The 13,900-nt window shown below is 34.2% G+C and overlaps 1 protein-coding gene across 6 annotated transcripts in view; it reads left to right on the top strand.

Annotated features, from left to right (window-relative positions):
- Positions 1-13,900, top strand: part of NEDD1 (NEDD1 gamma-tubulin ring complex targeting factor) — a 45,925-nt gene that overhangs the window by 26,224 nt on the left and 5,801 nt on the right. For all 6 annotated transcript variants that reach the window (XM_003906990.3, XM_017946135.2, XM_009181472.3 and 3 more), the window contains 8 exons: positions 1,018-1,247; positions 2,616-2,817; positions 3,192-3,387; positions 6,613-6,741; positions 8,788-8,835; positions 9,777-9,979; positions 10,849-11,005; positions 11,904-12,060. In XM_003906990.3, coding sequence (XP_003907039.2) covers positions 1,018-1,247; positions 2,616-2,817; positions 3,192-3,387; positions 6,613-6,741; positions 8,788-8,835; positions 9,777-9,979; positions 10,849-11,005; positions 11,904-12,060 — 1,322 coding nt within the window. The remainder of the gene's footprint in view (positions 1-1,017; positions 1,248-2,615; positions 2,818-3,191; positions 3,388-6,612; positions 6,742-8,787; positions 8,836-9,776; positions 9,980-10,848; positions 11,006-11,903; positions 12,061-13,900) is intronic.

Here is a 13,900-nt window from a genome sequence, read left to right on the forward strand (position 1 = left end):
GAAACTAAGAAGAGAGAATATCTCCACTACCCGCAGGGATTTGTGTTTAGAGAAAGGCCAGCATTGCCCTCAGGCTGATGGTTTGGAAACAGTGGATATAGTCCATCCCCAGTCTAGAGTGTTGCCAGTTTTTCCTTTGTGGTTTAAATTTTTTTTTAAAATTATGCTTCAAGTGTTGAATTGTCAGTGCATCAGATGCTCAGATTCAAACGAATGCATCAAAATATCTAAGATATAAAAAACAAATACAAAATATTATTGCTTTTTTTTTCTCCCAGTATTCCCTTTTACTTGTTCATGATTTGACTGTGACTAGGCCTTTTATATATGGTGAATGTTCTAACCCTGATGAATTCATGTAGATAATCTCAATGTATTATATTTTTCCTCTGAAAGGGGAAGATTGAGGTAGCTATACTCCAAGATAATAAAATGGCAAATATTAATAGACTATTGATTGGTATGTTTCAGTTATTGGTGTGTCATCTTATGGTCCACTAAATGACACTGTGGTTGTCATGATTGAAGTTTGTTACTCTTTTTTTCTTTTTTTTTTTTTAAGACAGAGTTGTTTGTTTGTTTGTTTTTGTTTTTGTTTGTTTTGTTTTGTTTTTAAGACAGCGTCTCACTCTGTTGCCCAGACTGGAGTACAATGGCGTGATCTTGGCTCACTACAACCTCTGCCTCCTCTGCCTCAGCCTCCTGAGTAGCTGGGATTACAGGTGCCTGCCACTATGCCCAGCTAATTTTTGTATTTTTAGTAAAGACAGGGTTTCACTAGGTTGGCCAGGCTGGTCTTGAACTCCTGACCTCTGATGATCCACCAGCCTCAGCCTCCCGAAGTGCTGGAATTACAGGCGTGAGCCACCATGCCTGGCTGAAACCTGTCACTCTTACACATCAGAGAAATCCTAAACCCCATGTGAATAGTGTGGTTGGCCATAATTTATATGGCTTATATAAAACATCCTTGTGAATGCTTATAATTACATAAAATTTATTCTTTCATTTTTGTAGTCTGTTCGGCAGTTGAAGTACTCCTTGTTTAAGAAATCACTACTGGGCAGTGTTTCGGATAATGGAATAGTAACTCTCTGGGATGTAAATAGTCAGAATCCATACCATAACTTTGACAGTGTACACAAAGCTCCAGCTTCAGGCATCTGTTTTTCTCCTGTCAATGAATTGCTCTTTGTAACCATAGGCTTGGATAAAAGAATCATCCTCTATGACACTTCAAGTAAGAAGTAAGTGTGACATACTTATTTTTAAATTTAGTAACAAATAGCTATTATTCCATTAACAGGCATATTTGTGATTTGTATAGACCTCTGACTAATGTCCAGGGGTCCTAAAGTTTGTACAGTTGATGAATCTAGTAAGAAAGAATTTTCTTTTCAAGCAGAAAAAAATAGATGGATTGCAGGTAGTATTTAGAGTACTTCTGAAACATGAACATAGAGAGATGACATCTTAATGACTTCACATTTTAATTTTAGCGTCTTTTTCAAAATATGATAAAATGCATATGTTTTTAACCCAAATGATTAATTTGCTTTAAAACTGATTAATTATCTAGAGGAAGGTTTGAAACCATTGACATTTTTGGCTGGGTAATTCTTTGTTGTGAGGGGCTGTCCTGGGTGTTGTGGGATATTCATCAGCATCCCTGGCCTCTGCTTACTAAATACCAATAGCCTAAATGGTGTCCAGACATTGCCAGATGTCCCCTGGTTGCTCCCAGTTAAGAAATACTGATTGTGTACTGGTGTACATAATCTTCTAAGCATTTGGGCCCACTGTACCCTCTTCTTGTTAAATTTAGGTATGCTTAGTTAGCTAAAAGAAACAAAAAAGAATGCAAGAGTGATACAGTTGTATTCAAGATGCTTAACACTGTCTGTAGATCATGTGGAGTATGAATGATACTACAAGGGAAGGTCCCACTGTCAGCCTTTATTATGATGCTAGAATTTTTACTGTTAGGACTTATTTGCTGTCTTCTTTTATGGAACAATTTACTGAGAGCCCAGTAAGCCATTATTCTCTTATACTAGACACACCAGTAAAGAGCTCAGCTTCAGCAGATCACCATCCATATTTCTTTATTAGTTTCCTAAGGATCAAGCATGTGAACTGTGTTCCTCTTAGCTTTTTGGTCAAAACTGCACAACTAAGAACAAAGTAACAGCTGCACCCCTGTGAAAGGTCATAGTCCTCATGAGGCCTAAGCAGGTCAATAATGGAAAGTGGATACTTAGGTCCTCCTCAACCCTGAGGGCAGAGCCCCTGTTTGTGGCATAATAGACAGTTCTGCTACATTCACTCTCAGAATAATAATTAAAGAAGTAGGTGCTGCTTCTGTAAGATGCAGAATGTACTTATTGGAAGTGAATAGAAAAGTAAGATGGAATGTTTGGCAGTTCTCTACATGCCATTTTATTAGAAATGTCTCTAAGTCAAATTCTGAAATTATGCTTTAAACAAATATTTGGGAAATGTGTGCTCTTTGATCAGTTTGAAGTGTTAACTCTGGTTTTGGTATAGTTACTTATATAAGCTAATATACCCGTACACAATAACATACTACACATACTTTGTTCTCCTTCCCATAGGCTGGTGAAAACTTTAGTGGCTGACACTCCTCTAACTGCAGTAGATTTCATGCCTGATGGAGCCACTTTGGCTATTGGATCTTCCCGGGGGAAAATATATCAATATGATTTAAGAATGTTGAAATCACCAGTTAAGACCATCAGTGCTCACAAGACATCTGTGCAATGTATAGCATTTCAGTACTCCACTGTTCTTACTAAGGTGAGACATTTTCATTTCAGCATTTTTGATTTTATTAAATAAATCTAACTCAGAATATGGAAATTATATATTGTCAAACACAGTATAGTTTTGTTTCATAATTACATAATGATTTTACATGTAATATTATATAATTTAGTACAAAGCCATTTGATATTTAGTTTAAAACTTTTTTTTTTTATTCTTATATATTTCTCTCTTTAAAAGTATTTTAAATGACATTTTGATTTAGAGGGAAACTCAGATCTGCCAGCAAGCTTAAGATTTGCAAGGAAAAAAATTCATTTTTTAATCTAACAGGGAATTTATAAAATATTAATGTATAGTATGAAACATTAGTAATCTGAGCTTTTAAATATTCCATTACATTTCAGTCAAGTTTAAATAAAGGCTGTTCAAATAAGCCCACAACAGTGAACAAACGAAGTGTTAATGTGAACGCTGCTAGTGGAGGAGTTCAGAATTCCGGAATTGTCAGAGAAGCACCCGCCACGTCCATTGCCACAGTTCTACCACAGCCTATGACGTCAGCTGTGGGGAAAGGAACAGTTGCTGTTCAAGAAAAAGCAGGTAAATATTGCTTATATATTGTTGGAGGGTTTTTTGTTTTTGTTTTTTGTTTTTTGGCTTACATATAATTTGCACATTCTTCAAGAACCTAGAATTCAAATTTCTTTGAGTATTTAGGTAAAATTAGTAGAAGTGAAAATCATTGAAGAAGTGAAAATAGTAACTTTAGCTATTAATTTCAAAAATGTTAAAAGGCCCCTATTTAGCTAAACTTCTCTTGTGAGAAATATTATCTTAAAAATGGAAGAAGGCTAACTCAGAAATTATTCATCCTTAATCCTACTACATACTGAATGGCTTTTCATTGTGTCTTCAGATTAACCAGTAGAGAATATGAAACTTTGACACTGTCTTATGATTCGATCTCTTCATTAAAAAAAAAAAAAAGCTATGAATGGCTTTTTTTATTTCACATTTTAGAATGAAAAGTAAGTCAAGTGATGAAACGAGTATTTTAAAGTACTAAATAGTGCCTGGCACATATTAAGCAGTATATTCGTAATTTGTTAAATAAAAATAAATGAGAATGTTGCAATTTTTAATGATTTCTTCTCTGATATAATTGATGAAACAGTTCTGAAACAGGATTCATTTAGACTTTATTGATGTGTTATATGATAACACATATATGTGTTATCATATGTGTGTTAAGCTTTCCCATATGATAAGCTTTCCCATACTTACTGTAGAAAATATTTCTTGCTCACAATAAAGAAAATATTCTCTAAATTCCTGAAAACCTTTTCATTTTTATTTTAAGAAGTTATGCTATACTGTCAATGTGCAGCAAATACTTTAAAAAGTCTACATGGTATACTAGTATGTTTCCAAAATACTGTGCTCAGTAGAAATGCATATATTGATGTCTTTTAAATTTTTCAGGATAAATACTTCGGCAAAAATATTTATTGGTGTTTTTGTAGCATGATTTTGCTATTTCCAAGTAGAAGTAAAACTTTATTTTGTTGATCTTGATAGTGTAGAGTAGTATTTTAAAGTAAGTATGTTCACTATAAATTTCCTGTGAATATCTATATCATCCTTATATAAGAGCCATTATATATTAGAAAAATACTTAGGTTCTTATTTAGGAACTCCTGGAGACAAAGATAATTCATATCTAGTTAAGGAAGAAATTATTTTTGAAATATAACTTTGAGTAATGTCTGCCAACATGTTGAATTAACTAATTATGAAAATTGCCATTATCTTACAAAATTAACTTTTTTCATAATTTTCAAAAATTAAAATAAAGATTCCATCATTCACTATAAACTCTCTGAAGTCTCTCCATTATTCATTTAGTTTTATAATAAGAAGGCTCTTGTTTAACAAAGACAGCATTAATTTGGAAATCAAAGACTTGGATCTTTCAGGATCATGGATTAATGATAACTCTTGGTAGATTCGCAAAATTTCTGGCAAAGTGAGTGAGTGCTCTGCCCCCACAAAGTTAACAATGTTTGTGTATTGATTGTATTTTGAAATGATTGTCATCTTACAGAAAAGTTTTAAGAATAGTGCAGACAACTCATGAGCATTACCCTTTGGCAGATGCACTTTATAAATTTTGCCACATTTGCTTCATCATTCTTTTTCTCTTCCTCTCTCTTTCTCTCTCTCTCATTCTCATTCTCTCTCTCACTCACACACACACATTTTTCTTTGCCTCTGAAACATTGAGAATAGTAGACTCAGTCTGTGATCTGTCACTTCCGGCCAGGATGCCTTTAGGCAATTTTCTTAACCTTTCTGAGTCTCATTTTTTTCCTGCACACATTTAAGATGATATTTAACTTTTAGGGTTATTATGAAAATCAGAGAAAATGTATTGGAAGTACTTGGCACATGGTAGGCGCTCAGTACATTATGGTGTTGATACTACCATTGTGGTCACCATGATCATCACTATTACTATTTTAAACTTTGATTAAAATTAAAGTTTAGAAAAAATTTCTGTTGCTTCTATTGAAGTTGTCCAGATTTAGTTATTCCAAAGAACTTCTCTAAACTTGCTGTTGGTACTCAGTTTTAGAAGGAAATCATCATTTAAAAAGAAAAGAATAAGACTTTAGCACTGTTTTCAAATGATACCAAACTTCCGTTTCCTAAAGTTTCAGAGGCTGGAGTTAGGCATTCAAACATGTTAAGGACCTAGAAAAAAGGAGAGGAAATTTCTTCCTTATTACAACTGAACTGTTGCTATAGACACTCTTCAACAATAGTACAAATGATTTGGTAATATTTTAACTTTATAGCAGTTGTTACTAGAAAAGTTTGTTAGCCAGTCTTGGGCATTTTTGAATATGCAGTCTGTTTTTTGTTTTCATCTCAGACTTTTCAGTTTTTCATTTGGGCCTGAGATGCCAAATAAAGCATTTTTTAAAACGTAATGCAATAACGTGCTACCAATCCCGATGGCAGACTTTAATCAAAATTTTTGAAGCTCTAAAACTTTGTCCTTACTCCAGTAATGAAACAGAAGCTACTGAGCCTGCTGAGCTCCTCTTAAAAGGTCTCTACCCTAAAGCCATGCGTTTATATACTGCCAGAAAAAATACACTGCTGCCGTCTTCTTTATTGTTGTCTACCATACTATTCTTTATGAGTTTGGTGTTCTGGTTTGCTTCCTCTTTGAAACTACGGAGGTTAGTGAAGTCATTTGAGATCTGTAATGCTGAGGGCAATGTTAAACTCCCACTGTTAGTGAAAGAGAAGACGGAAAACCCCTTCATTGCAAGTCAGGGAAGAAAAGTAACATTAATTGAATCCCGCGGTATGTTAGACATCGCTCTATATGCCTTACAGACTGAAAAGAAAAAAATCACATTTGTAGATGATCATAAGAGTCAGTTAATAGCAAAAGTAAGTTGTGTTCAGTGTACTTTAAGAAAGCAGCAAAGGATATAAATTATTTTAGAAAAATTCCAACAAAATGGCTAAAATAAGGTATTGCTGTATGAACAAATAAGCTGTTTTCTATTGAGGAACCTTTTGTTCCATGAAAATCCTGGTTAACTTTAGCTCTTGTCGTATTCTGTTTTATTGTTCCATGAAAATCCTGGTTAACTTTAGCTCTTGTCATATTCTGTTTTATTCTCCTTATGCTCATAGTTGTAATATTACCAACAATATGAGTGATGCATTGATTTTTACAGTCTAGCTCCTGATGATAAAATTTATTTAGATGTAATAACATTGATTTTTATATCTAATTCCTATAAGGTTTGCCTCGAAGCATAAACACAGACGCTTTATCTAAGGAAACAGACAGTGGAAAAAATCAGGATTTCTCCAGCCTTGATGATACTGGGAAAAGTAGTTTAGGTGACATGTTCTCACCTATTAGAGATGGTAAGTCTGTTCAGAGGATCCTGTTCTCTTGCAGGTAGTCAGTATTTTTATTCTGGCTAAAAGATGTGAATAATAGCTTCAGTCCAACTCTATTCATGGATCAGTTTGCTCATTTTCTCCATCCCTGGGGTGGTATCTTTTTCTTTGTCCTGATATTTTAAATGTTATCATTCTAAAATATATGCTGGTAATTTTCACATGGGAGTTATGCAAATAGCTCTCAAGTTAGCATTTTAATATTCACAAAGTTCCTTGAAGGAAGTTTTTACCTTCATAGGCAATCTGTCCCTTGTATCTACTTCTAAATTAATGTTCCTAAAATTTTGGATGTTTTGATATGCAAAAAAGTCTTCCTAATTTAAAAAATTGTGTGTGTATAGGTATATACCTCCCCCCATCCCATAAAAAAAGTTGCCATAATAAAAAGCAAATTTTGCCAGCTGGATAAATAGAAGGATGATATATGTTATTCTTCACAGTGTCTGAACTAAGTACATTATTTAGGTGTGTCTTTTTGGTACTAACATCCATAATGTTTTTCTTAGTGGAATGGAATTATCTCATTGCTAACAGCAATATTATCAATAACATGGATGACAGAGTTAATATATTCATACTTTTTGACCTTGTAATTCCATTTCTACAAATTTATCTCAGAAAATACTGAGAAGCCCACAAAGATTGGTGTATTTATTATAAGTGTACCGTGTCAACAGCAGGAACTCGAAGTTGTTTCATCCACTCATTATCTTACACAATTTCATTTTTTACTTTAAAATTGTCTCTTTTCCAAATTTTCTATAATTTTATAGTCAGAAGGAATAAATACATACATGATGGTACAAAATTATTGAGGATCTTCTGCCTTACCCTGGCCTGCAAATTTCTATTTAAATTACTAAGTCAAACTGAAAGAGGAAGGATTCTTTTCTTTCATGATGAAGAGAAGTCAAACTACATAAAGAGTGAAGAGAAATGAAACTACATAGTAAAGGGTAAAGAGAGGACGGATGTGAGTGGAGAGAAAAGTGACTAGTGCTGGAGTTGAGAAAGGTTTCTGGGGTTAGTGCTGAGTTGGGAGTTTTGGCCAGTGGGACTCCTCTGGAGCAACTTTTGCATTGAAGAATGTACAAAGGGGCTTTTTGGAAGTGTTTTGAGTTATAAATTAAGTTCTCTTTAATAGTTTTTAAGACAAATGAATAAATTACTTTTTTCTTTAATTACTTTTGCTGTGTTTAAAAATGTTATTAGCATTTGAGTCATATGCCCTCCAGATTCATTATGGTTCCATAGTATTGATAAGAAAGCTAATAACTTCTAAAAGTGTGCGTGTACATGCTGTGCAATTACTGGGTACATATACACACATGCACATAGATGATATTTCTCCTGATATAATTGTGTGTTTATTGGCCATTTGAATTTCTGGTGAATTTGTTAATGACTTGTGCTCATTTTTTATTAACCTGTTAAAGTTGAATTTTACAATTTTTGTTGTGGACTGGCAAATGAATATTACAGGATTAAAATAGTCTTATACATATTCTACCATTGAAATAAACACTAATAAAACTTTGTTTCTTATAACATTGTTCTGCTTTGCAAAATATTTTTGTATTATTTCAGTTGATCCTCAAAGCAATTTTCTGAGCTTACCAGGATGTTATCCCCATTTTATAGATGCAGAAACTGAAACTTAATTGCATTTGAGACTTGTCCGAGGTCACAAAGCTATTAAGTGGTATAGGCAGAACTGGATTATAGCTCTCCATAACCTACCCCAGGGCTTGTTACACTATACCTTGCTACCTCATTAAATGACTGTACTATAGAATTATCTGTTCATATTTGCTGCTAAAGTATGAATGAAGCTAAAAGAATGTAAAAGAGAAATTTAAATCAGTACTCTCCTACCTTTAACCTCACTCATATTTAGCTTTTTAAGATTGTTAGTCTTTGAACTCTTTGGGGAATGAATAGGAAGCCTAAACTGATATGGTTTCTCTTTCACTAGTTTTAAATTTTGATTTTCTAATTTTGTTATAGATGCTGTAGTTAACAAGGGAGGTGATGAGTCCATAGGCAAAGGAGATGGTAAGAACTACTTAGATGTATTTTCGTGAAAATGAAAAGTGATATTGTATTATCTATGCTGTGTAACAAATCACTCTAACACTTTGAGGCTTAAAAAAACAAACATGTATTATCTCATAATTCCTGTGTTTTAAGAACAGAGCATAACTTGGCTGAGTACCTTTGCCTTCAAGTCTATCTTCCTGCTTCAGTCAGGATGTCAACCAGAGCTTCATTCAGCTTAAGGCTCAACTGGGCAGGGAACTGTTTCCATGCTCATTCCTATGGCTGTTGGCTGGAGATATCAGTTCCATGCCCATGAGTTTCTCTATATATGGGGCAGCCGACAACATGGCAGCTGGCTTACCTCAGAGCCGGTGAGCAGGAGAATTCGAGAAGGCATCCAAAATGGAAGCCCTTTCTTAAGAATATGTTAATAACCTTAATCTTGGAAGTGACATCTCACCACTTTTTCATATTACTTTCGTTAGAAGCAAGTTACTAGGTCCAAGCCATGGTCAAAGGGAGGAGATTACCGAACGATGGGGACGCCAAAGGCAGGGGTCATTAGAAGCCATCTCAGAAATTGCCTTCCAAGATACGTACCACAGATATATACCAAATTAACAATTTTCAGTTATCAAAAACTAATACTGACTAAAACATTGTGTTTTGCTGTTTTCAAAGTATTTTCACAAATAATATCTTTGAAGCCTTACCACTCTGGGAGATGGATATCATCATTCACATTTGCAGATCGGGAAATAGTCACAGAAAGTTTAAGACTTTTGCCCAAGAATACACACCAATTATGGGGTATATCTGAGAAACAAACCACTCTTCAGAATGCAGATCTATATCTTCTCCCATGTTAATCTGCCTATCATATTAAATGCTTCTCTTCAGTGTCCAATGTTGGAGGACACCATGTGCACATGCAGGTTTTTCCTCTTCTTTTCTAGGCTTTGACTTTCTACCACAGTTGAACTCAGTGTTTCCTCCAAGAAAGAATCCAGTAACTTCAAGTACTTCACTATTGCATTCTAGTCCTCTTAATGTCTTTATGGGATCTCCAGGGAAAGAGGAAAGTGAAAATCATGATCTGACAGCTGAGTCTAAGAAAATATATATGGGAAAACAGGAATCTAAAGACTCCTTCAAACAGGTATTTGCCTGAAAATGATACCGAACTCACTGTATATGTATATCAGTAGAAAGCGGGTGGCTGCCAGTCTGCTGTGCACTTATTCTTAAGTCTTGATGCCAGTTTTTAATAACTACAGAATACTTTGAAATCTCGCTTTGGATATGTTGAAAGTTACAGCAGATGGAAAGTTGCACTATTTTTCTAAGATGAGATACTTGATATAGCTTGATGAAGTGTGCAAGAACACTTTATCCCTGAATCCTTTTAAGGTGTATTTCATTGCAGTGTACAACATCAAGTTGGTGGTTAAATCATTAGAGCAAACTGATGGTGCTAAGAATGGAATTTATCATTGTTACTTTCTGCTAAAATATAGTGTATAATATAGAATTTAATTTCTTATGTAAGGGTTCAGAATGATCAAAAATTACCAGGAAGGCCAAGCCAGTTAGGTGTACAATATGTCTGTATTTTCATATTTATTGTTTAGAATGATACTGAAAAGATACCATGTAAGAAGTACAAAAACATCTTTTATTTTACAAATATTATTGACTAGTTACTACATGAATGGTTTTTTGTTTTGTTTTGTTTTTGTTTTTTTTTGCCAGTTATCTCTATTTTAAATGGTACTCAACAGCAGGTGTTTAGTAAATGAGCTTTTCCTCATCATGTTATTGTTGAGATTGTTTTTGATTAGTAAATGTTACTTTATTTTGCCTCTAGTTCTCGTATTTTTTTTCTTATTCTATATCCCTTCCTATTTTCCTTCAATTCCCTGAACCTACATACTGGGATGAAAGAGAGAAGTAGGCAAAAATTATATGGGTAATATGAGTAAAACAAAAAATTGTATATTAAAGTCATTGTTTATTTTAAATATAAAGTTAGCAAAGTTGGTCACATCTGGTGCTGAAAGTGGAAACCTAAATACCTCTCCATCATCTAACCAAACAAGAAATTCTGAGAAATTTGAAAAGCCAGAGAATGAAATTGAAGCCCAGTTGATATGTGAACCCCCAGTCAATAGATCCTCAACTCCAAGTACGTACATGAACCTTCTGATGTTTGAAAGTGTTTAATTGAAAAATCATCACAATTGTTTAACTTGTAAAGGAGAAATAGAGTGCTCATAGACTAAAAATGTTCAAAGAGTTTAAAGTTTATGCACACTTTTATAGTATGAGTCTTACTAAAGACAATGAAATGGATATGAATAGTTAAATTCAGGTACATTGATTTGATCTTTTGGTGTGAATTAGATTTTCAGTGTAACGTGTATTTATTTAATATGGTAGAGATAGAACTATTATGTAGGACTCTTTGAAAAGGGGTGGTTAACTACCTGAAAATGTCTTTTTCTCTTTCATATTCAAGTCTTATCCTTAGAGTTTGTGCTGCAGACCCATACAGACTTGATCACATTTAAAGGAATATTTGGTTTAACTCGAAGAGTTATCTACACAAAGCAACTCTTTGTTTAGAATCAACTTTTATATAAATATCTATATTTTACTTGAAGGTTTCTGTGGATAGATATTGCGTTAGCTTAAACTCAAAGGCTTTTCCTGTAGCAGTACTTTACTCCTGTTTTCCTTCTGTTTGTTTTTAATAGTCTTGGTTTATCTAGTTTGTGGTACAGCTTGTCACATTCATCTTTTATAAGAGGAAATGGTTCATAGATTCTTCAAGATTAATCCCTCTGTCATGTGGTATTACATTAGACAGCTGGCAGTTTATATATATAGATGAATGACTATTAGAAATAATGTTATAGAAAGTTTCTAAGATTTGTATTCCAGACAGTGAATTTTTCTAAATGTCATAGGAACACTCTTCTTTGCCAGTTTTTCAAGTTTTCACATGCCAAATCTTATTTAGAAATGTTTGATGTCTCTCAGTCCAAGTTGACTGTTAATATTTTCTTCATTCTTTATTTTAGATCCAAAGATAGCATCCTCTGTCACTGCTGGGGTTGCCAGTTCACTCTCAGAAAAAATAGCCGATACCATTGGAAATAACCGGCAAAATGCACCATTGACTTCCATTCAAATTCGTTTCATTCAGAACATGATACAGGAAACGTTGGATGACTTTAGGTAGTAATTGAGAAACTACTCCTTCTATCTAGACCTTACTTATTTTTTTCTAGATGTAAAACCAGAACTATAGATAATGTTATTGGTTACTGTTGTCTGGGTTCTGGTAACCGTAAAGCCATAGAAAACATGATGAGTTTTGTTGATCTTTTCATACTGCGTTTATTGATTATGAGCCAGGAAAATGCACATTTACCTAGGGCAATTATTAGATAACTCAGCAGGGCAGTCTAGTAGGCAGACTGCCATTGTGAACTTTTTTTATTATTAAAATGTGGACAAGTTCTGGTAAGCTTAAATTGGGTTCTTACCTGCAGTATGTTCATAGAGATCATCTATTAGGTATGCTGTGTGCAATAATGTAGTAGAAAAAGATATTTTAAAGAGCAATTCTGAATATTTTCCAATAGAATGCATTAGAATGTAATACTTAATCTAAAAAAAAATTCTTTCTCAGACTTGTCCTTGTCTTTCTCATCCTTCGAATTGTGAACATTGTAAGAATGTGTTCTGCAGTGCTGCTTTCTTTTATCATCTCGATATTTTTGGAAGCTGTCTTCAATTATTAAAATCATTGGTGCCTTTTTTCCTTTCTAACTGATAGTTAATGTTCTAGCTCAGATTTGCATTACTGTAAGCAAGAATGTTGGAGACAATGTGCAGTTTTTGTTGGTGCATGCTTCCTTTTAATGTTTAAAAATACTTGTAAAATATATTGTTAAATGTTGAAAAATACTTTTTAAAGAAAAATTATAACTTTAGCATTTACCCAGCCTAGTATATGTACCAGATACTAAGGATACAAAAATGAATGATCTGCCCACAAAGGCCTTATGATTTAGTTGGGCTCGGTGCAGTGTGTTCTGCTATGTGTGTTTCTCTTAATGTGAATTAATTCATTTGGGATCAGTAAAATAGAACAGTGTTGACAATATGATGAGGAAATTTTGTTTGTTCATGTAATAGCAGCCAAAATAAAGTACACATGAACACAGCTGTAACTGGATAGCCCCAATCCTTCTATTCTCTTCCATTAAGTGACCATCACTTCTTCACAGTAAGGGTTTATTCAATAATTATCTATTAGATTTTTACTATGTCTTTTTAACTATGTTAGTATTTTTATTAGGATTTAATTGTTTTTGTTGTGCTCTGGTTACAAAGTTGCATACATAGGTTTTTGAGTGCTTTGCCAGTCCTTTTTCCCTAAGTTCTGTTATTTTTAATACACAGTGTTAGAGAATAACGTTTTTTTCAGGAATGCATAAATATTTATGGCACAATAGTAGAACTGTCTAGACACAACTGACTACAATACAGTGTGAGCAAAGTGATGTTGAAATCACAGAAAGGGGGCAGTTCTTCTGCGGGGGCAGATTTAGAAAGGTACACTGAAGAGATTTTATTTTATACTGACGTGTGGGAACAGCTTGAGCAGAGACATGATCGTACATTCTAGGAATGTTTGCAGAGAGAAGGCACCATGGTAAGAGACGAGGCCTAAAAAACAGTTGTCAAGGTCTTAACACACAGGTAATGGAGAGCCATCAGAGTTTTTAAGCACAGGAGTAATGGGTGCTGTCTGTTTCTTATCCATTTATTCAACAAGCATTTGGGTGTCAGTTCTCCACTGGCTTCAGATGATTTGAGGACAGTGGGCTCAGGGCCTTTCCTTCAGCAGACCCAGGGATCTGAGTGCTGGAGCAACTCTGAAATGGCTGTGCATTACTGCCCTGCTGTCAGCTTTTGGGGTGGCCGGAGGTTGTTTTTCACTTTCTGGTCTGTTCCTGGCTTTCTGTGCCTCAGGAGAAGTGTGTCTGTCCTGCTTCCAGGCCTGCAG

The sequence above is a fragment of the Papio anubis genome, chromosome 9 (genome assembly GCF_008728515.1).
Source record: "Papio anubis isolate 15944 chromosome 9, Panubis1.0, whole genome shotgun sequence".
Lineage (NCBI taxonomy): Eukaryota > Metazoa > Chordata > Mammalia > Primates > Cercopithecidae > Papio > Papio anubis.